This window comes from Petromyzon marinus, chromosome 65 (assembly GCF_048934315.1).
Source record: "Petromyzon marinus isolate PM22_M1 ecotype Great Lakes invasive population chromosome 65, UKy_Petmar_22M1.pri1.0, whole genome shotgun sequence".
Classification (NCBI taxonomy): domain Eukaryota; kingdom Metazoa; phylum Chordata; class Hyperoartia; order Petromyzontiformes; family Petromyzontidae; genus Petromyzon; species Petromyzon marinus.
Genome location: NC_133731.1, coordinates 5,527,142 through 5,547,256, shown reverse-complemented (window position 1 = coordinate 5,547,256; position 20,115 = coordinate 5,527,142). Strand labels below are relative to the sequence as shown.

The window sequence follows — 20,115 nt, the reverse complement described above, 5'->3', positions numbered from 1 at the left end:
ACGCACCACGACGAACGTCCGTTTTGCGAGATAACGCCGGCGATATTTTTTGTGGGGGGGGGGGGGTTTCTCTATCGCATTTAACGTGCGATGCGTGGTTGCCTATGTGAGGTGGTGGTGTTCTTATGTTCAGCGAATTCTCGATGACGTACGAGCGAAAGCGCAACGCAGCCGATGTGGAGCTGCGGACCTGTTTTCCCGCTCAAATGGTGTTGTTGTTTTTTTTCCCGCCAAAAGTGAAAGCAGTCCCCCCGGCGTGGGCGCCCAGAGCGTATAACGGCCGGTCGTAGTAAATTAGCGTTAATAATTTTTTTAAAAACGTAATATTACGAATTGATCGTTTGTAATTTTGTTTTTTTGAGGTAAATATGTAGGCGACCTTTCCGATCCGCGTCAAAGTTTATGAGAAAATGCCACCACCTCGGTACGATGCATTTGTTGAATATGTTTACTGTACTGCAGTATAAATATTAAAGACTCGGTGAAGTTAAATGAAGTTAACCTGTGTTTTGTCTGAGCAAATTACAAATATGAAGCGCCGTTTTTTTGCGATATTCAGCAAATGAATGCAATTTGATTAACTTGTTATTACTGTGGTCAGTGCATTTTATATAATGTTATAAAGCAGCTGTTAGGTAGGTTCATGGAATGTCACGGTTAATGTTGATCATTGAAGCTGCTGTTGTGGATTTGCAGGCACTGAGCAGGTTTCGTGACTTTAGTGAACATCAGCAATGCGTAGCCAATTACCAAACCTGGACCCTTCCCTTAATTAATCTTACCTGAGCCACATTCAATTATTTATGGGGTTTTTTAAAATAGGAACCTGATTGGGGTGTGTGGATTTTGTGTCTTAATTGCTCATCAGCAAGCCATAGGGTGTGCCCCGGTGGCTATGAGATGTTAATTACCTCGCCTGGTGTACAGGAGGTCGTGGGTTCGACCCTGATGCCTGCTGCTGTATATTTGGAGTTTGCGTCTCATCATCATCACGGTGGCTAGGAGATGTTAATTACCTGGAGTTTGCGGTGTCTCATCATCATCACAGTGGCCATGAAATGTTAACTACCTCGCCTGGTATACAGGAGGTCGTGGGTTCGACCCTGACGCCTGCCTGCTGCTGCTGCTGTATATTTGGAGTTTGCGTCTCATCATCATCACGGTGGCTATGAGATGTTAACTACCTCGCCAGTGTGTACAGGAGGACGTGGGTTAGATCCTGACGCCTGCTGCTGTATATTTGGAGTTTGCGTGTCTCATCGTCATCACAGTGGCTATGAGATGTTAGCTACCTCGCCAGGTGTACAGGAGGTCGTGGGTTCGACCCTGACGCCTGTTGCTGTATATTTGGAGTTTGCGGTGTCTCATCATCATCACGGTGGCTATGAGATGTTAACTACCTCGCCTGGTGTACAGGAGGTCGTGGGTTCGACCCTGACGCCTGCTGCTGCTGTATATTTGGAGTTTGCGTCTCTCATCATCATCATCACGGTGGCTAGGAGATGTTAACTACCTCGCCTGGTGTACAGGAGGTCGTGGGTTCGACCCTGACGCCTGCTGCTGCTGTATATTTGGAGTTTGCGGTGTCTCTCTCCATGGGCACGTGGATTTTTCTCCGGTTTTTCCCCTTCACATTTAGAATCAACGTGCGTTCAGAGTGTTTGGCTGCTGCCACTATAAATTTGCGCGTGATCATACACAGCTCAGTGGGGTCATAACTGAGCAAATACAAAAGTTTAGTTTCTAGTAATCCCAAGCAGAATAACCCTATCGAAAATTAAGTATTGAGGAAAAATTACTCGCACAGAGATTTCAAAACTCCCTAAGACCTGGGGATGTTTTTGTTTCACTTATCGCAAGCAGGTGGGTGGGGGGGGCTGACTTCAATATTCTGAGATATCTCAGTGTGTTTATGTTTTCCAATGGGCGCCACAAACGTATAAAACATTTTTTTATTGGATTTGAACGCGGAGTTTATTAATAGGTCGGAGCCGCTGATGTGGCTAATAATAAGTTCAATAAGTTCGAAAGGCTGCCGCTCAAGCAGCCTGCAGGGCAGCACACAAGGTGGCAGCCTGCAGGGCAGCACACGAGGTGGCAGCCTGCAGGGCAGCACACGAGGTGGCAGCCTGCAGGGCAGCACACAAGGTGGCAGCCTGCAGGGCAGCACACAAGGTGGCAGCCTGCAGGGCAGCACACAAGGTGGCAGCCTGCAGGGCAGCACACGAGGTGGCAGCCTGCAGGGTAGCAGCACACAAGGTGGCAGCCTGCAGGGCAGCACAAGGTGGCAGCCTGCAGGGCAGCACAAGGTAGCAGCCTGCAGGGCAGCACACAAGGTGGCAGCCTGCAGGGCAGCACAAGGTGGCAGCCTGCAGGGTAGCAGCACACAAGGTGGCAGCCTGCAGAGCAGCACACAAGGTGGCAGCCTGCAGGGCAGCACACGAGGTGGCAGCCTGCAGGGCAGCACACAAGGTGGCAGCCTGCAGGGCAGCACGAGGTGGCAGCCTGCAGGGCAGCCTGCAGGGCACCACGAGGTGGCAGCCTGCAGGGCAGCACGAGGTGGCAGCCTGCAGCATCTTGCAGCAGCCGGATATCCGGTTATCCCGATTACCGACTTTCCCAAAATTTCAGGGGGGGCCTAAGGCCCCCTCAGCCCCCCCTGTGGCTGCGCCCCTGATCGCAAGCCATGCCCGTCCCATAATGCAGCAGTGTCTTGAAAATTACTCTTTGAGACTTTGACGCTTTCACGAGTAAATTAACAAAGTCAACTCTAGATAAATTTACCTCCGTATAATGAGCCAATTCTATAGAATGTGCCCATTAAATTTCGATTTAAGGCTTTCGTGACTGCAGGGATTCATATTCTTGGTTCTTTAAGGTAAAGTCACGTAGAAGGGAAATACTAAAATCATAAAAATACAACAATAAAATTATCACGGCGTTTCGATTGCAACACAAGCAATCATCATCAGGTGTGAAAACCACAGCAAGAAAATGTATTGCTGTGTTGCAATCGAAACGTGGGAATTTTGTTTGATATTTTATTATTTCCCTTCCACGTGACTTTACCGAAAGAACCAAGAATATAAATGTGCCCATTGGCTGTCTCATTGTTTATTATGTCTTCTTGAAGTAACCGGTTCAGGTTGTTTTTGCATTCACGAGGGAGCAGCAGCAGCAGCCTAGAAAGAAACCAGCTCACGCTTAAGATGATTATAATTCACTTAATTTTCATCTGCCCACAGAAAGTTTGAACGTCAATAATAAGCAAAAGGAAGGGAAAATACTACAAATGGGGTGTCGGTGGTTAAGTTAATACTCCAGTGGAGCTTTGCTTGGTAGGATGGGGATGGTTTAGTTGTATTTGTGTTTCGGTAATTGATTTACCTTGCTTGTACTTTGCACCATTGTCGTGTTTTTGTCCTGTTTGTTGTTGGAACGTTCTTACCCCGTGCCCCCTACTGGACATCTGTAAAAAAATAGCTTTATAGCTCATCGGATTCCTCCTGTGTAAATAAATATGGCGAATTCTATCTTGATTTGAAGCTTTCGTGACTGCAGGAATCCATACTCTTTTGTACTTTCGGTAAAGTCACGTAGTCAGAAATAAAATAAAACAAATTACCAAGTTTCGATTGCAACACACGCAATCTTCATCGATTGCTCCTCCCCCCTTCGTTTTTTACCTATATGAATCAATTGGCGGTATCCTGGATCACCGCAAAATATTGGTGGGCCGGGCATAGTGTAAGGTTTTTTTTTTTCTGGGAGCATCGCTGGTACTACCACCCTGTCCTGCCGGAGGGCCACGCTGGGAGCGATGATGAGGACGACGATGTCGATCCCGCCAGCACGACCGTGACTGCCGGCCGTACCGAGAGAGTGCCCGGTGCACCATTGCCTCCACGTGGTCTCGCTCCCAAAGACAAGGAGGGTGTTGCCGCCCCCGTAAGAAGCAGAACTTGCTGGGGAATGACCAGACCAGCATCCCGATGTACTTTCAAAACAAGCAATAAAAAGCCGTTGCCACGCACAAATCAACCAGCAGCCCCCCTTTTTCATGGGTGTTTTGCGTGTTTTTTTATTTCCATATTTGGCGTGCGTATCGGGCTCAGTGACATCTCCTATCTTCATAGGTCTTCTGGTTTGAGAGTTATGGAGGATTTGGCACCGTGACCCGGGTCATCGCCAATAGATTCATATAACCTCTTGCCACGGCAGCTCTCTCTCGCCCACTTCGGCAATTTTTTCTTGCTGTGTGGTTGTCACACCTGATGAAGATTGCTTGTGTTGCAATCGAAACGTTTGTGATTTGCTTTATTTAATTTCTAACTCTGTGACTTTACCGAAAGAAACAAAGAGTATGGCTAATTCGAATTTGTCTTGGCGGATGACAGGCGACGTTGTACTGTAGTGTGCACAATGTTATTTTCAACTTTGCAAAAACCACTTGTGTCTTTGTTGCCTACAGATCCAGGCCAGTGTTGGACTATTCATCGTTTGGGGAACTGGATGGCGACGGTGAGTGACGGTTGTCACCCACTCCCATTAACTCCACCAACACTCAAGCCGCTCGCTGACTCGCTCGCTCGCTCTCACTCACCCACTCGCTCACTACACGCAGTAAACTCAAACCAACGCTCGCTCGCCCGCTCAACCAAAAAACCCACTCAGTCGATCGCCTAAAGGGGCCGTCCGTAAATGACGTCACGCACCTGGGGGGGGGGGGTCAGACATTTGTGACGATGTGTGACGAGGGGGGGGGGTTTGAGAAGTGTGACGTTACATCAAAATGTGCAACTTTAAATAAATATAGACAACACGTTCTATTTAATGAAATAGACTTTTTGATTAATGTTTTCTCCTACAACATCAGAGTGCAGTGGCACATTAAATACGCACTACAATGACAATAGTTTAAAGCGTTTTGAAGCATGTTTTATTTTTAGGGGGGGGGGCAGAGCTTCGCGACGTCATATTTGAGGGGCGGGGTCTGACTTTTTGTGACGCTGTGTGACTAGGGGGGGTCAAAAATCGTCCAAAATCACGTGACGTCATTTATGGACGGCCCCTAACTCACATATACAGCAGCCTACAGCAGCTCTGCGGATTATCACCATCTTGTAAACTATCCGGGGCTCAGCGCTTCTACTTTGAAGTGGAAACTGGCGTTATTAAGCCTTTTAGAGTTGCAATTATTTAGACAAATAAAACCCCACTCAACACATTGTCAATAAGTAACCTTTAAGTATGAAAAAATAATCATAGGTGTTTACTCTTTCTGACAATAAAACAGGTGTTAATAGATACATTTTGCAAGGCATCAAGTCTGCATTAACCACACGGGCTTGTGGAAAACTACGCAAACATGCTCTGATGTCTTGTCTTTTAAACTGATTGGCATACATGTACACACACATTTTCACGTCCATCGGCTCTCCAGACCAATATTATTCATTATAATTTTGTTGAGCAAACCAAGCACCCTGGCCCGGTTTCGGCCCGCTGGGTCTCATCAGGCAGGCTTGTTAAACAATTGCTGCCCGGGTTACCAGATGTTATTGGCGGCCAGAGCACCCCGTATAAATCATTCAACGCAGTGTAAAAAAAAAGCAATATTCAAGTTTATTTTGTTGAATCAGGTGAGCACTCAAGAGAGATCAGGATGATTATCCTTTGCAAGTGACCTGGAGCATGAATCTGCCAGTAGGCGGGTGGTCATTGCTGCTGCTGCTGCGTGTGTGTATATACTCACAATTGAATATTTTACGTCTAATCAAATTTAGTACCGTAACGCAGGCACACAATGACCTAATCTTGGGAATGTCGTTGGGGGGATCTTGAACGTCCACTCTGAAGTGTTATTATGGTTTATACACACATGCAATTAATAACCAGGGTGGCCGCTGGATTCGAACTGTGAACCTCTGCAACTATCAGAGAAACGTGCTACCGCTAGGCCATGTTTGCCACACTATGCAAACTCCCACCACTCAATACAATATTGCATACACAATCATAATAATCAATTGATTTAACTTTTAATAAAAAGTCCTTAACGAGACTATTCTAAAATGATGATCCTGCGTACAATGTTTTACACTAAACCCTGTGAAATTACTTTACGTGAGAATGAACTATTGTGATTGTTTATCCTAAGGTCACCGTGCTGTTTTGGAAACGTTTCCGTTTCTCGTGGGAAAGTGACCGTGGGATATTTTTTTGTTGTTCATCTCCTCTGCGCCAAAATAGTTTTGGCTTGGGCTCATTTGTGTGCTGTTGTCGAGCACGATTGTTTACCTTGGACGGTAAGATGTGAACCGGTGTTACAAAAGCTTTGGGGAATTTGTTGAGTCTCTTAAACTGCTGATTAGCACGGTTGGCAACGTACGGTGCGAAAGAAGTTCAACATACATCAGCCTCCGATTAGCACGGTTGGCTACATAGGTACGAAAGAAGTTTAACATACATACATACATCAGCCTCCGATTAGCACGGTTGGCTACGTACGGTGCAAAAGAAGTTCAACGTACATACATGCAGCCTCGAGATCACCTCCCTGCAGGTAAAGTCAAAAACTCAAAATGATTTCCTGCTCAACTGAAGGATTTGTGCTCATCTTATATTTAACAACTCTGCAGAGTCAGTGGTGGATATTCCACCTTTCCATGGCAGGGCTGACCCGATCAATGGAACAACCACCTTTGACTTCTCGACAAAATTATACTTATATTCTTAGTTCTTTCGGTAAAGTCACGTTGAAGGGTATGAATTACTGCAGTCATGAAAGCTTTAAATCAAAAATGATACTTCTTTTTGTCGGCTCTGGATGGATGATGGGCCGTGTCACCCCCCTCCCATAAACCTGGGTTTGAACTTGCAACCTTCGGAATGTCAGCCACCCGGCAAGGGTGACATTGTCATCAAGCTCATCCACATTTATTAATTCCACGTTTAAATCCATAGCATGCAAGACGTTCGTCAACGTTCTTGCGTAAAGTGTCAAGATTAAACACCGACTCTGGAACTCTCACCAAGATGCCCCCTGTACGTGGAATAACATTGCCACATCTCTCTCACGTGTTTAAAAAAAAAACGACGTATGCACTCCAGCGGGCACCGACTGCATCGCGCGCACGAGTGTGCGCGCGTCACTGCTGCTGTCTTCCCAGACGATGACTTCCGGATCCGGAAGGCCGCCCGTCCGGATAAGAAGCGGAGCCAGGAGACGGCCGCGGGCAAGAGAAGGAAGAAACGGCGAGACGAGTGGTGAGACTCCCCCCTCAACCCCTCGCTGCTGGGCACTAGCTCCTCACTCACACCAACAGCTCACACGTGCCCGCTACCAACACTTTCCCCAACACCCCGCGTAGGCTCTACAGGGGGGTGGGGGGATCTGGTCGCACTGGCCCCCCCTCATAGGTGTGCTGCATGGACCGTATATATTTCTGTCTATGTTGAACTTCTTTCGCACCGCACGTAGCCAACCGTGCCAATCGGAGGTGCGGGGGGGAGGACAACAAACTGAACACAAAAAGCAGTTCTAAAGAAATAAAGTTTTCGGTCTACATTTAAAAGTGCATAGCTCCAGCAGCACTTGCCCCAACAGGCAGTGTAGGCTACACGGGGGGCCTTTGTCTTTGTTGTATGTGTGGGTCCAGCGCGCTACAGCTGTCGGATGAGCTGACCTACGAGCAGGAGCTGCAGGCGGTGCTGGCCCTGTCCATGCAGGAGAACACGGTCACCGCACCCGCCAACCTGGCAGCAGAGGCCTCGACTCCAGCAGCCACCGAAGAGGTCTCGAACCCTGACCCGCCCAACCAGGCAGCCGCGGCGCAAAACACTTTGGCTGCTGCACAGGAGGACCCCGGCACACCCATTCCGCCAACGGCCACCGCTACTGCTGCTGCTGCTGCTCCTCCGAGCCCGGAGCAGCTGCCGGCGCCATCGCGCAAGCGGAGTTCCGGGTCCCCCCTGGCATTGGCCGAGCCGCCACCATTGCACGACGAGCCAGAGACGCCCGTGGCGAAGGGAGGATGCTCCGAGGGAGAGGAGGGCCGCGTCGGTCTGCGGCCAGAGCCGGCGACGGCCTGCGAGCCCGAATCCGGCCAAGGCGAGGAAGCCGCGGAGGGCGGGCCACAAGCGACCGGTGATTGCGGAAGCGCGACGACGCCGCCGCCGCCAACACTTTCAGCGTCGGCATCGTCGTCATCGTCGACGGTGCCAGAAGAGCTCCGCGATAGGGGGAAACGGCCGGAGGCCCTAGGTGGGTGCAGCTGTGCGGCAGGGATAGGAACCGATACGTTGGTTCATCGATTAACATTGACTTGCGGAAATCCACGCAGAATGCGTCAGATGAAGGGTGTAGCGCTTTGCAGACTTTACCACGAATAATAAATAGCTTGGTTCTGTGGCCCTATAATGGGATTTTGGGTCAACTCCATGAACAAGTTTTTTTATTGACGTGGTAGGAAACCTGGAGCGCACGTAAAAAAAAATCCATGCATGAGAGGAGCGTAAAACGTAATCCCCGTACGGATGGCAATTAATCCACTTGCTGGCTAGCCAGGAGATGGCAAGAGGGATTTTCACGGATCAGTGTGTGGTCCTCAAACCCTCACTGCCTCCACAGTGCTGGGTTACAGGCCACGTGCAGCAAAGCCACCGGCTCAGTGTATAAGTAATGAGAATAGTCTGCCTCAACACCTACTTCTCCCCATAAAAAAAAACACAGCCAGTTAATTTTCTCTTAACCCTCTCCCGTTCCGAGGTGTCTGCAAGTTCACCGATGAATCTCGTAACTCTGCGAGCGGTTCAGCGTTCATTTTATTTAGAGGGGCATAACGCCGTAGCTTTTAAAGACATTGCACTCACTGCAGAGAACCGTAGCGACACGACCGCATTTTAGTATAGCTGGCGCCAAACTGCCACACGCCCTCTGGAATGAGCCTTGTGGGAGCCTAGGTAATGATGAAGTTATTTTATATTATTCTTCCGGTTCCATTCCGATGGCATAAATGGAATCGGAAGAAAGACTGATGATGCACACGTACGTACAAGTACGTAATCGGAATGGGAGAGAGGGTTAAGTGTAAATTACACATCACACAGTTCCGGCAGTGGATTCGGCTCGAAACCAGTTACAAATGAAGATTTTCACTCCCCCCCCCTTTTTTTTTTTTTTACACTCCCAGCAGAGTGCGAGACGTCGGAGAGCATCGAGCGCGCGTCTGGCAAAGGCCAAGCCAAACGCAGGAGCAAGGCCAAGGCCGTCCCTGCCACGCCGCCCCCGCCGCACGACCCTGCCGTCACCCCGTCACCAGCGGCGGCTTCGCCCGTCACGGAGGCGGCGCGCGCAGAAGCGGCGCCCAGCAAGGGGAAATCTCGCAAGAAGGCGGCGGCGCCGGTGGAAAAACCTGCCAAGAAAAGAGCCAAGTCAAAGGCGAAGGGCGGCGCTGCCCTAGAACAGCCGGCGCAGGGTGGTTCCCCGCCACCTCCTCCGCCACAACCGGCTGTGCCGCCGCAAGACGCGAACGGTGACTCCTTACTCACGGCTTCTTTTGTTCCACTGCACAACCGTGCCGCGACGGCCGGCTCGGCTCAGAATATGAGAATCAGAATATTTATTTGGGCTGGAGGAATCCGAAGAGCTATGAAGCTCTTTCGGTAAAGTCACGTAGATGGGTTAAAAAAAAAACAACAAAAAACTACGACGTTTCGATCGTCATCCTGATGACGGCCGCTTGTGTTGCGATCGAAACGTCGTGGTTTTTTGTTATCTTACTTTGAACCTATCTACGTGACTTTACCGAAAGACCCAAAGAATATGAATTCCTGCAGTCACGAAAGCCTTAAGTCACGATTTCACACTGAGATATTAAGCTTATTTTTCAGAGGCGACCACTGCAGAACCCGAGGCGTGCCGTTGATGTCGCCCGCGGCGAACGAGTCGAGACGTGTGCGGGCGACGTCGCGACCTAACTCGCCGTGTTTTCCGAGCGCAGGCGTAACTGCAGATGCCGCTTCGGAAGCGGCTCCGGACCCGTCTGCAAGCGCGGCCGTGGCCGACGACGGGGCATCCGACAACGCCGGTGCCGCTGACCACAGCGCGCCGCTCAGGAAGAACAAGAAGGCCAAGGCGGCCAAGCCGGTGGGTACGGCACGGCCCACCGTGCTCACGCCGCAGCAGACCGGCGGCGGCGGAGCGAACCAGGAGGGCACCGATGCCGGTGAGCAGCGTCGGTCACAACAATAATTCCCTTTATTTCGTGCTTTTCATCAAGGATCTCAAAGCACTGTACAGGACCCAGCAGGAACAGCAGACACCGCATGAACATAAAAATACGTTATAAATACATTTTAAAAATATCCAGTTACAGAAGTGAACTAAAGGTTTAATAAGCGGAAGCGTACAAATAGGTTTTAAAGACGCGTTTTAAAAATGTCCAGAGACTCGGAGATCTTGTGGAAGAGCGTTCCATAGCCTGGGGACGACACGGGAAATATATTTGGGCTACACGGCAAAAATGCTGGGGGCTACACGGGAAAGCTCGGACCTCTCGGTCGCCGTAAGGCCGGCGATTTTGGCGCGGTGGTTTTTAAGTCAAATTGATGGCCGAGATGGGAGGAAGGAAAAAAACACTCAAAGAATAAGGGTCGTCTGTTCGGCGGTTCCGCTCCGTGTTTAAGCTGTGGCTTTGGCTGGCCAGGTGACGAGATCTTAACGAATTCGCCTGGTACACAGGTTGTCGGTTTGATCCCGACCCTGACACCTGTATATTAGGGATTTGCATGTTCACCCCATGGTTGCGTGGATTTTTCTCCGGGTCCTCCGGTTTTTCCCTCCACATTTAGAAGCAATGTCACGCCTTAAGAGTATTTAGCTGCTATAAGTTTCCACGTGACGATGGGCCACTTCGTTGAGCCATCACGTGCGGCCAGGTCGCTTCTGAAATAAGAACTATAGAGCTCAGTGGGCCTTACCTGATAACATAAAAAGTTAAGTTTACTTTGGGCTGCCCGAGTGGGCCAGTGACTTGTTTGCCGACACCACCTCTTGCGCCTGGCTATTGGAGTGACACCAAGCTTGGCTCCGTTCCTCCTCACACTCACCATCATTTATGTCCGTGCTATATTGTGCGCATCGCAAATTTTCTCTTGTCATTTAGAGCCACTCTCTCTCTATTTAAGGCCTTGACACAGAGGCGTTGTTTATCTGTGTGTCTATGTTGTGTGTCTCTCTCTGTGTGTCTCTGTGTTGTCTCTCTCTGCTTGTGTGTCTGCCTGTGTGTCTATGTTGTGTGTCTCTCTCTCTGTTATCGCTCTCTGCTTGTGTGCCTGTCTGTGTGTCTCCGTGTCTGTTTTGTCTCTCTTTCAAATTTAGCAATCTTTGGAAGAACTTAATCAACCAGGTAGGGTGTTGACTGTTGTGTTAGCCGACTCTCTGTGTTGTATTGCATTATATTTCTAAGTTTACTAGATTTGTTTTCGCATTCATTTTTACCTGATGACAATTGCTTGTGTTGCAATCGAAACGTCGTATGCTATTATTTATTTTCTGTCTACGTGACTTTACCGAAAGAACCAAAGAGTTGTTAAGTGATGTTCGTGCGCCGCCTTGCTCGACTGCGCGAGCGCTCTCTCCTTGTGCGTTTCAGAAGCCGTAGCTGCTAACGGTAAGAAGAGCGTGGCGGTCAAACCAGCTGCTGCCAAAACTCGGAAAATTCCACAGCCGGCAGGTAATAAATCCCGAGCTGTACTCCTTATCTGAGCAGGGCACAACTAAGCCTGTGGTTTCCACAGCCCAGACTGTGGTGTCACCGTGGTGAGACGTTAACTACCTCGCTTGGTGTACATGAGGTCGTGGGTTCGATCTTGACGCCTGTATATTTGGAGTTTGCATGTTCTTTCTGTGGTCGCATGGATTTTATTCATCGGGTGCTTTGGTTGTCCCCCTCCGCATTTAGAATCAACAAGCGTTTATAGTATTCGGCTGCCGCAAATTTCCACAGCGTAAGCCACTTCATTGAGCTATCATTTGTGATAGCCAGGTCGCTTCTGAAAAAGAGCTATATAGCTCAGTGGGCCTTACCTGGTAAAGTAAAACATAGTTTAGTTTCAATAGTTTAGTCAATGTATTGAGTTCAAAACAGAACTAAAGGCTCACCGTCTTCACACGCATCTGAAATTCCATCTGTACTCGGACGAGAATATCAGCGTTACTTAACTAATTTTCAAAGGTGGGGGGGGGGGGGGGGGGGGGCCGCACTTCCGCCGATAAGACATCGTCAGTGTGAGAGCAGCCACACCATTTGTCTTGTCGGGGGGCCGTACGTCAGGGGCCGCCAGTGGCCCCCCGCGCGGCCTTGCAATGAAGAACACTCAGAATATTATTCCCGTGTGTGCATGGGAAGGATATTTTCTGACGGGCTTTGAAGCATATGTAATCTTACGTCTGTAAGATAAACGTAAAAAAAAAAGAAATGTCACGTAACTGAGAGCGTGGCATGAACGGGGGGGGGGGGGGGGGGGGGAGTGCCGATGAGCATGGCGTTCCCCAAAGGCACAGGTTCACTGAATTCCATACAACAGGTGAGTACAGAACTGCATTAGCTGTTGATATGCTAGGTCACATACGCATGCCATCTTCGACCACACGCAGATTCATTGGCTTGCAAGGTGTTTCGGTCACACCTTTTTCTTGGTTCTATTTATATTATTGTGATGGAAGACTAGGCCAAAATTACTCTTTAGTGAGGCTCTCTACAGCTCCCTCTGATGGTGGCTTATCCACCAACAGTGGCATGAGCAAGACATTGCATAGCTGCACCTTCATCTTATAAAAAAAATAATAATTTAGTTTTGGATCGTTCTTCGAGCTAATACCAAATTCTGTCTTACTCCGGTCCAGCTTTGAGAGGTTTTACTCCTGTATATGTACGTACAGTAAAACCTTGGATTGCGAGAGTTTTTCAAGACGAGCAAACATTTTAAATAAATATCAATTTGATAAACGAGCGAGGTCTTGCAATACGAGTAGTAGTACGTGTACGCTTTTTGTCTGCCGAGCGTCACGTGATCACAACTGATACACGAGTGCTTTGGATTACAAACACGTTTCCGGAACGAATTATGCTCGCAATCCAAGGTTTTACTGTACGTATATGTTGAACTTATTTCGCACCATACGTAGCCAACCGTGCTAATCGGAGGTGCGGGGGGAAGGATAACAAACTAAACACAACAAGCAGTTCTAAAGAAATTAGTTTTCAATCTACATTTAAAAGTGCATAGCCCCTAGCGGCTTCCTAATATCAGAGGGAAGAGCGTTCCAGACGGCGGTAGAAACGCATCTGAAAGCACGCGACGCAGTGACCGTCTATTCGTCGATCATCTAAAAGCTGCTGCTGCTGAGAATGACGGGAGTTCACGTGGCGAGATCGGCAAGGTGATGCGGTTCATCTGTGGCAAGCACTTTGTGTGAAATGAGTGCGGCTTTATCATGAATTTGTTCGGCAACCAGAAGCCAATGCAGCTTAGCGAGCACCGGACGGGCATGGTCAGAACTTGCAGTACCCGTCACGACACGTGCCAAATAATTTTGCGCACACCTGCAGCTTGGTAATGTTTTTTTTTTTTGCCAGACGTCCCGTAGAGTAGTGAGTCGCAGCAGCAATCGAGCATTGGCGGTACTACGCTACACGCCGAAGTGTCGGCTACGTCGCAACTTAAGTGGTCGAACGTGTGTCGTAGAAGCCCCGATATGAAAATTGCAATTGTTGAGCTGGTGGCTGCACCATCGTGACATTCTGCTGTGCCAACCCCCCCCCAGTTGCTACAGCGGGACGGGGGCTGGGCTCCCCACGGTGCCGAGGGGCCGAGGCGTCATCGGGAACCCCCGCGGGAGCGGCCGGAGCGGCGCCCGCCCTGGCTCGCTCGCCAGGGGGCAGCACCCTGCGCCTGGGGCTGTCGCGGTTCGCTCGGATCAAGCCCCTGCACCCCACGCTGCCACCCGAGTAGGGCCGTCCTGCCGGGATTGGACAACGCCAGGATCGGTCCAAGTGGCTACACACTGAGCCAGGATCGGTTGAAGTGGATCAGCTCTATTTGGTTAATGTCACCACAACCAGCTATGTTGGTTAAATTCACTGGAACCAGCTGTATTGGATAAGTTCACCAGAAATGGATGCATTGGAGTAAGTTCAATAGAATCTGTTTCAGTTATATTCGTTAGGGTCACTGGAAGTGGTTCAGGTTCCCCAGAATGGGCTATATCGGTTAAATTTTACCGTAAATAAGCTGCATTGTTTTAGTTCATCAGGATCGGCTGTATAGGTGAACTTATTCACCCAAGAAAGCCTGATTGAGTCTGGAATAAAACAATGCATATGGGTTCATGAACCACATTGCTATACTTAAATCTCCTGGCCGACTTGTACCTCGGTGGGTTTGGGAGTTGCAGAAATGTGCGCGACCCACCAACCCCTTGCCTCTAAAGCGCTGGATCAGAGGAGTGCGTCATCATGCTCTGCGATTTCGCTCAGCGTCAGCTTCATCGGTTAAATGTTTACCGATCCTTGTGATGTTGACATTCACCAGGATCATTTTACGATTGTAATGGGTCATGTAATGGGCCATGCGCCATATACATTGCATCAGCAGCCTGTGTATAGGAGGATCTTTTTATGGAAAAGGGCCAACGAGTGAGTGTGTAAAGAATCATTCCTTCGTTAATTTAAATCAATTTTTATGCCCGTGATGGAAGTATCAAAATGTGCGCGTGGGAATCGGTTGTTTACGATGTATACAATTACAGTGATATGTATCTTCGGGATGATGGAAAGAGACGAGATGGAATATATGAGGCAAGACGACACGGACAATAAAGGATTGATTCCTTGTAAAATCACGTCAGACAGCCCAATTGCAGGAGTGATGATGGTTAAATGCCTCTTCCCGAGCCTCACGTTTTAGACTGCGTGTGCCGTGCATTGGATATCAAGAGGTTTTTTTTTTGGTTAGATCGCGTAAATATAAATGTGTCGTTAAACCCACCAGCACCCGACACAGCCAATTAGTAAGGTTTGTCACGAAAGCCTACGTGTTCAATTGAATATCTCGTTTGCGCCGAAGCGAGTTCGATATTGCTTTTGTGTTTTCACGATACTACGGGTATCGCTTTACTTATTTAAATGAGCTGCCTTGTGGCATATTCTATTTATACGTGTACGCGACTGTATTTATGCAATGTGCTTTTTTTTTACCCCGAGGTGCTGTGTTTATCACGCGAGTGAATTGTTTTAAGTGCTTGCATGCTGGACTCAATGAATGCCCCATCACACCGAGTTTGCCCAGTAGTGGCTTTGCGAATCTCCTTGCTGATCTCGTCAAAGAGCAACAAAGCATCACACGAACTCCGGTAATCCTCGCGGCGGCTTTTGGCTAACCATCGAACAAAGACGGTCGACGCATCCCGCGCTTTCAGATGCGCTTCTGCGGCCGTCTGGAATGCTCTTATGACACGAAGCCACTGGAGCTATATGCACTTTTCAATAATTTAGATTGAAAACGAATTTCTCTAGAACTGCGGTTTTGTGTTTTGTTTGTTCTTTCCGCACCTCCGATTAGCACGGTTGGCGACATACAGTGCGAAACAAGTTCTACATACATGCCTTTGATGTTCAGTTTTTTTTTACATTATTCACTTTGCAGCTGTTAAAGAAGCTACCGGGCCAGCAGCGTGGTGCCAGACGATGAGTGCGCGTGCGGAGGGTGTCTGTTGATGGTCTCTGCATCGCGAGTGCAAGCAGTGTGAATAAACGTGTTTTGTATTTAACTTGCATTGACGAAACCCCCCCCCCCCCCCGTTTCATCTGCTGATTGAGCTGTTTGCAATGAACAGCAACTTTTTTTTACCGTGGCACCCACAGGATGAGGAGTAGAGTCTAAATTATTTTAAATTTGACCAGGTAGGCCCCCCCCCAGTGAGCTATGTAGCTCATTTTCAGAAGCGACCTGGCCATAAAGCAGGGGTGGGGAACCTTTTTTTCTGCCAAGGGCCATTTGGATATTTAAAACATCATTCGCGGGCCATACAAAATTATCAACTTAAAAATTAGCCTGTTATGGAATTTCGAGTCCCGCCTGCGGTTGCCTTGGCAAGGCCCCAGACCAAATGATTTTGCGGGCCTTATGCAGCCCGTGGGCCGGACGTTCCCCACCCCTGCCATAAAGTGATAGCTCAACTTAGTAGCTTATCACGTGGAAATTGAAATAGCCACATCCTCGAATGTAAGGAAAGCGGAGAAGAGAAATAAACAAGTAATGGGAAAAATGGACGCAAAGGTGATCGTAAGAGGGCTTACACAAGGGGGTTTGACGCTGCTGCATGGAGCAGAGTGTGTTTTCACAGGGGGTGGGGAGAGGGGAAGGATTTCAAGTCGTGGTGGTGACCACACAAGCCACGTGATTTACATGACGCTTTGGTTCATTTAAATATACATGTACAAGACTACGAGGTACATGTACAGCACTTTGGTGAGTCCACTGCTGGATGAGGACCTCACCACAGATGGATACACAAAAGACTGATCGGTGGACACACGTTGGTGATTCCCTGCTCCAATGAGCATGGGGACCGGTGCTCATTCCATTCACAACTCTGAAGCAGTGGTGGAAATTCCGCATTCCTATGGCGGGGATGGGCAAGTGAACACAAAGGACAATCACTTTGACTTTCACACGGTGGTACTTATTTGTGAACTACCTCGCCTGGTATGCAGGTGGTCGTGGGTTCGATCCTCAACCCTGACGCCTGCTGCTGCTGTATATTTTGAGTTTGCGTCTCTCCCCGCGGTCGCGTGGATTTTTCTCCGGGTCCTCCCGGCGTTTCCCTCCGCGTTTAGAATCGACAGCGCGCGCTTAGAGGGCATTTGACTGCTTGACATTTCCACATGATAAGCCACTTCGTTTCAGCCATCATTTGTGATCGGTCGCTTCTGAAAAAGAGCTAGTGGGCCTTACCTGATAAAATAAAAAAAATAGCTTAGCATATACGGGTTGCTTTTAAAAAAATGTTAACACTCCCGAGAATTTGCAACAGTGCCACGGGAAATGTTCCGCCTCCGGGGCTCTGCAGACCAAATGGAGAAGATTCCAGGCACGTGTTGATAATGATGGCGAACAAGTGGAGACTTTGACTTTCTGAAGCTATTAACGTTCAATTTGTTATGATCTTCATTTGAAGCTTTCGTGACTGCAGGAATCCATATTCTTTGGTTCTTTTGGTAAAGTCACGTAGGTAGAAAAATTAAATAGAACAATTTTTTTAAATATATATAAACCCCCTCCAGGCTGATAATTTTTGCTTTAATAAAATAACAAAATTGTTTTATTTTTCTACCTACGTGACTATACCGAAAGAACCAACGAGTATTCGTTACGATGTTACAGTGTTTTCTTGTCCGTTATTTTTCTATTAAAAACGATAGTCCCATATAAGCGTTAACATTTTAAAAAAAATCTACCCTGTATATTACCAGAGAGAAGCACGGTCAGCCTGGAGGAGGTTTAACCTCTGACCTGGCATCTGTCACCTAACCCCTTCCTCCCAGGATCCCCTACGCCGACGTCTCCTCTCCGAGGGCCTCCGTGCCTCGTCCGTCCCGCGAGCGATGGAGTCGCACCTGGCCACAGCCGCCGCCTCCCTCTGCTTCTCGGACGCTCTCTCGGCCGCCCGGGGCCACGCATCCTCCTCCTGGGGCCCCGCGGAGGCCGCCGCCGCGATGGCGTGGGCCCGGCACTTCGAGGGCGCGACCACCGCGCAAGGCCGCGCGCCCGCCGCCCACGACGCGCTCGGCTCGGCGGGGCGTCTAGGCGAGGCGCGCGCCCGCGGCCCGGCCTCGGTGCTGGGCGCGCTGCTGAGGAACCCGTGGCTGGGGAAGGAGACGCGGCTCTGGGCGGTCGGGGAGGCCCTGAGGGAAGGTGGGGACGGTGGTGGGGGGGCCTTGCTGATGGAGGAGGCGAGGCTGAGGGCTTCCGTGGAGATGCTGGGTCTGGCGGCCTCTTCAATAACATCACCATCATCATTCGGCTCGCCCTCTCCCGTATCATTGTCGTCGTCTGCGGCGTCCTCCACCTCCTCGCTGGGCCTCAGGGCTCGGCTCCTGCGGGTCGCTCTGGCCGCGAGGCTCCGACGAGGAGGCGGCGGCGAGGCCGCGGCGGTGGAGATGCTGGAGCGTGGCCGCCTGGCGGGGACGAGGAGGAGTCCGTGGCTCGCTGAGCTCGCATTGGCCGCGCTGGTGGAGCCGAGTGAGGAGGAGGACGATGACGATGTGGCGAGGGACACGATTGAGCGGTGGCTGCTCGAATCGGGCGCCTTTGAGGAGGCGTGTGATGTTGGTGGTGGTGGTTGTGGTGATGATGTTGGTGGTGGTGGTGTTGATGTTGGTGGTGGTTGTGGTGTTGATGTTGGTGGTGATGATGATGTTGGTGGTGATGATGATGTTGGTGGTGGTGGTGACGGAGGAGCCAGCTGCGAGGTGAAGCCGGCGAGGGACCGAAGCCCACACAGCAACTCGACACGGCAGTTGATATCAGCTCAGGACCGAGCACCAGCCCAGCAGCAGCAGCGGCGACACATGGACCCGAGACCGGGCCAAATCCTCTCGCAAAGCCTCAACCCATCAAGGCAGCGCCATGCCGACAAAGCAACGACCACCAACACCACCACGAGTCGCCACGCCAACAACCCACAGATGTCCCCACCCCAGACCGAACCCCGAGCCCTCCTACTCGCCGCTTGCGCGCAGCGGCCCCGGCTGCGCGAGTTCTACCTCGAGCGTCTGAGCGGTCACGTGGCCTCGCTGCGCCGCGACTCGGGGGCCCACGGGGGGCCGTGCGCGGGCCGCTGGTGGACGGCGGCCGCGAGGAGGGGGTCACCCGGCTGGGCCGAGCTGCGGGGCCGCTTCTCGGAGCTGCTGCTGCTGCTGCCCGGGCCGTGCCACAGCGAGTTGCGAGAGGCGGCGGAGAGGACAGTAAGGGCCCGGCGTGCCCGAGCCGGGGCCCTGCCGCCCCTGCGAGGCCTCGACCCCTGGGAGGACCTGGCCAGAGAGCTGCGGCTGGACACGTCCACTGGCCCGTGATGATCAGCGGGGGGTTTTGGGGGGGGGGGGGGGTCCAGATGTCTTGTGACCCCCCCCCCCGCCAATTAATTGACTGACCCCTAACATTTTTGTCTGCCCATTTCATAATTTATTTCTGTTTTCACACTCATTCGTATACACAAAATATTACGTTATAGATAATTAAATGGGGGGGGGGGGGGCGTCACAAGACATCTGGACAATCCTGTAGAACTCGCAAATTCAAGAAAAGGACCCGTTATTTCAGATACATTTTTTTACGAGAATTGTAATTCAAACGAGTGCTGGATGATGTCTGTATGCAAGTTTAACTTATTTCGCATCGTATGTAGCCAACCGTGCTCATCGAAGGCACGGGGAAGGACAACTGGGTATCTGCGAGTCTTAAGTTTGTATGTTGAACTTCTTTTGCACCGTACGTAGCCAACCGTGCTCATCGGAGGTGCAGGGAAGGAGTGGTCATGTGACCCTCAATGCCTATGTAGCGGGCATTCGGTCACGCGTGGCGCTAAATCACGTTTTGCTTATTTTTGAAATAAACATTTTTGAGAGCATCAAACCGTTTGGAAATATTCTATTTGGGTAAACGGTTTTCCTCTTGCAACTTGAGCAATTTTTTTCGAATTGTATTTAATAAAACCCAAGTTTTTTGGATGTGAGGGTTGGTAGATCATGAAAATGTTTGCGAATCTTCCTTTCCGTTGGCATCAAGGTGCCATACCCCGGCTCGCCAGGATTAAAAACTCTAATATAAACCACTTTTATTTTACAAGGTAAAGCCCACTGAGCTACGTAGCTATTTTTCAGAACCCACCTGGCCACAAATGATAGCTCAACGAAGTGGCTTATGTGGAAATGTATAGCAGCCAAATACTCGAAACACACATTGATAGTCATGGAGGAAGCGGTACAGCAAAATATGGACCAATATCTCTGCCTTGTGCATGGGATAGAGCGTTTCCCCCTCACACCC

The 20,115-nt window shown here is 49.9% G+C and overlaps 1 protein-coding gene across 3 annotated transcripts; it reads left to right on the top strand.

Moving 5' to 3' along the window:
* The first annotated feature begins 133 nt into the window (after window positions 1–133).
* On the top strand, window positions 134–15,835 carry LOC116956519 (uncharacterized). Of its 3 annotated transcripts, XM_032978202.2 has the most exons (8): window positions 134–424; window positions 4,472–4,521; window positions 7,173–7,269; window positions 7,662–8,266; window positions 9,195–9,536; window positions 10,005–10,229; window positions 11,658–11,738; window positions 13,832–15,835. In XM_032978202.2, exons 1-8 carry the CDS (start codon window positions 411–413, stop codon window positions 14,017–14,019), a joined length of 1,602 nt encoding a protein of 533 aa, XP_032834093.2. In that variant the 5' UTR covers window positions 134–410; the 3' UTR covers window positions 14,020–15,835. The 3 variants fall into 3 exon arrangements, with proteins under 3 accessions (XP_032834093.2, XP_032834092.2, XP_032834091.2); XM_032978201.2 differs by lacking the exons at window positions 134–424; window positions 4,472–4,521 and having other exon boundaries at window positions 5,028–7,269; window positions 9,198–9,536; XM_032978200.2 differs by lacking the exons at window positions 134–424; window positions 4,472–4,521 and having other exon boundaries at window positions 5,028–7,269.
* Window positions 15,836–20,115: the final 4,280 nt, after the last annotated feature.